This window comes from Eimeria tenella, genomic scaffold (assembly GCF_000499545.2).
Source record: "Eimeria tenella Houghton genomic scaffold, Eth_scaff198, whole genome shotgun sequence".
Classification (NCBI taxonomy): domain Eukaryota; phylum Apicomplexa; class Conoidasida; order Eucoccidiorida; family Eimeriidae; genus Eimeria; species Eimeria tenella.
This window is the reverse complement of record NW_013541821.1, coordinates 8,930-12,129: the sequence shown is the minus strand read 5'-3', so window position 1 is coordinate 12,129 and position 3,200 is coordinate 8,930. Positions and strand designations below refer to the sequence as shown.

Sequence of the window (3,200 nt, the reverse complement as noted above, 5' to 3'; positions counted from 1 at the left end):
CAGTTGCGGTGTACGTACACCTGCTGAGGTGTACGCGCACCTCCCAGGTGTACGTACACCTCGCGGGGTGTACGTACACCTCGCGGGGTGTACGTACACCCGAAACACAGCGCAGAAAAAGGGGCCTCTTGCAGCTTTCCTCAGCGCAGGCGGCGCAGTGTGGGCCGCGGCTCAGTTTCCAAACCCCAAACCCTACACCCTAAACCCTAAACCCTAATTTAGGGTTTAGGGTTTTTCTGTCGGCGAGGGGACAGTGAAATGTTCAACTTGTCAGATGCCAAGTCCATCAAATCGGCAAACAGCTTTTCATCTGTGGGGGGCCCACAGCTTGCGGGGGCCCCTCTGGGGCCCTTATTGGGGCCCCCATCGGGGGCCCTCTGGAGGCTTCCTGGGGGCCCCCACGTTCCGCAGCTGGAGGAGCTGCTGCTGCCGCTGCTGCCTTGCTGCTGCTGCTGCTGCTGCTGCTGCAGTATTGGCTGAGTTGCGAGGGGACTCCCGTTGCAGCTGTGAGGGCTTTGGCTGTGAGCAGCAGGCTGCGGCAGCAGCAGGGGCCCCTGGGGCCCCCAGGGGGGCCCCCCTAGGGTCCCTCCCCTGTACCCTTCTAGGGGCCCCCCTGGGGTCCCGCCCGCGCTCCCCTCCAGGGGCCCCGCTAGGGGCCCTTCAGGGGGCCCCCCTAGGGGCCCCGGTAGCGGCCCTTCAGGGGGGCCCCCGAGGGGCCCCTCCGGGGGCCCCTTGGGTACCAGGAAGTCCGGAGTGAGGGGCCCCTCGAGCCAATAAGTTGCATTTAGCTGCTCCAAATCTGTATCAGAACTGGGGGCCCCCGAGGCCGTCAAATGAACAGCAGAAGAGGGGCACCCCGTGGCAGTTGCTGCAGCAGAGGGGCCCCCGCCCCGTGGCGACGGAGACCCAGAGGAGACCGCCAAGTCTGCAGCAGCAGCAGCAGCAGCAGCAGCAGCAGCAGCAGTAAGAGCAGTGGCAGCTGAGCAGTGGCGGAGGCGGCAGCAGGCACAGAAGCTATGGGAGCAGCAAAAGCAGCAGCCGTGCTGAGGAATGGTGAAAGCAGCAGCAGCAGCACAACAGCAGCAGCAGCAGCACAACTGCAGCGGCAGCAGCAGATAAATTGCAATTGCAGCAGCACAACCACAGCAGCAAAGCACGAGCACGCAGCGCAGCAGCAGCAAATCAACACCTCATTTGAGCTGACCTAAAAGATCTATTTCCTCCAAATTTTTGTTCGCAGAAAGGGGAAGGGCCACCGGGCCTGCTGCAGCAGCCTGCTGCTGCTGCTGTTGCTGCTGCTGCTGCGGTTGCGGCAGCTGCTGCTGGTAGGGCTGTTGGTCTGTCTGCCTTTGGCGGCTAGCCATTGGCTGCTGCTGCTGCTGGAACTGCCCAGCTGCTGCAGCAGCAGGAAGAGCAGCAGCAGGAGGAGCAGCAGCAGCGACAGAAGCAGCAGCAGCAGCAACAACAGCAGGAGCAGCAGCAGCAAACGCAGATGGGGGATCCCTGTAGAGCGATGCGTCATGCTGAGAGTTCAGGATCGTTCCGGCTGCACGAAGGCAAAGCCGCCACAAACCCTAAACCCTAAACCCTAAACCCTGAACCGGGAACTCTAAACCCTAAGCCACAAACCCTAAACCCTAAACCCTAGACCCAAGACACTAGACCCTAGCCTCGAGATCCCAAAGCCAAAACCCCAGACCACCTAGACCCTCAAACCCAAAACCCAAAACCCAAAACCCTAAACCCTAAGCCCCAAACCCCAAACCCGAAACCCTAAACCCTAAACCCTAAACCCTAAACCCGAGGACGGACGCCTGTAGAAGAGCTGAAAGCCGAGCCCATTGACCCTCAAAGCGAAGGCCTGCAGATGGGGCTCATAAATGAGGCTGAGGAGATGGCCTTGCAGCGGCCAGCTGTGTTCGAAGCCCGCAGACCTTAGTCTGAAATAAAATAAATAAATAAATAAATAAATAAATAAATAAATATATATATATATTTATTATTTATTTATTTATTTATTTATTTACTTGTTGGGGCTCGCGGCGAAGGGGGCAGGGCGAAGGAAGCAGCAGAAAAGAAGTAGGGGAAGAGGCTCTGTGGGCTGGCTAGGGTTTAGGGTTTAGGGTTTAGGGTTTACTGCTGCTGGGCGTAGATCAGCTGGCCGTCCATCAGGATTTTCTTTCTGCCGGAAATTTTCGAGTGGAAGAACTCGACTCGGTGGTTCACGCCCGCGATGCGGAAGTGCTGTTCGCAAACCCCAAACCCTAAACCCTAAACCCTAAACCCTAAACCCTAGCCGCAGCCCTAAACCTTTGCGCCGACAGCCGCATTTCACATGCAGGCTGAAGGGCGACGAAGAGCGCAACGACGAGGGTTTGGGATTTGCGGCGGGCTGCAGATTCACCTGCGATCCGGAGCCTAGGGCTTAGGGTTTAGGGTTTAGGGTTTAGGGTTTAGGGTTTAGGATTTGGCACCCATTGGTACTTGACTTTGCTGGCTTCAATGGTCTGTCCGACGTAGTCAATGGAGGCGCCAATGGCCTCGACCTCTTCGTCTTCTCGGATTTGTTCTTCTTGCATGGTTTCGAAACTTTCTTTGAATTTGAATTTATGATTTCTGGAGTTGCAAAAAGACAAAAATCCCAAACAAGACGCGCGCCGGGGAGCTGGATGTACACCTGAAATCCCAGGGGCCACGACAGGCAAAGAAGGACGCGGAAAGGGTTTTCTTTGCCATCGGAAAAGCCCCATTTCAATGGGCTTTATTCCAAACCCTAAACCCTAAACCCTAAACCCTCGCCGGCGCCGCCGGAGCAGCCGGTGCGGCGGCGCGGACCGTTTAGGGGTCGCAACTGCCGCTTTTCCGCAAAGGCCTTTAAATTTTGAATTAAAAATAAATTTGATTGAAGAAATTTGACTCAAAAACGCTAAAGAACTTCGAAATCGGACAAACAACGCGCGAATATGACCCACAACTTGAGGTGTACGTACACCTCAGCTACTGCGGCCTGCACACATCGCCAAACCGACCGGCGTTTCAACTCAAACGTCAATCATTTATTTATTTTTGATTTATTTTTTATTTATTTCAAAGCTGAGCCGCACTGACACGCAAACACGCACGAAGGAGGGGCCCCGTCACCCGCACGCCCCGGGCCCCTGGGGGCCCCCAGCGAGCCTTGCACGGCAAACAGTGCCGCG

At 56.5% G+C, this 3,200-nt stretch overlaps 1 protein-coding gene across 1 annotated transcript; it reads right to left on the bottom strand.

Moving 5' to 3' along the window:
* Positions 1-218: 218 nt before the first annotated feature.
* Positions 219-2,579, bottom strand: ETH_00016265 (uncharacterized protein; the record flags this gene model as incomplete). The annotated part of the gene is made up of 5 exons (XM_013374160.1): positions 219-925; positions 1,205-1,546; positions 1,813-1,940; positions 2,138-2,244; positions 2,475-2,579. The coding sequence occupies 5 exons, from the start codon at positions 2,577-2,579 to the stop codon at positions 219-221; spliced, it is 1,389 nt and encodes a 462-aa protein (XP_013229614.1).
* Between the last annotated feature and the right edge of the window lie 621 nt (positions 2,580-3,200).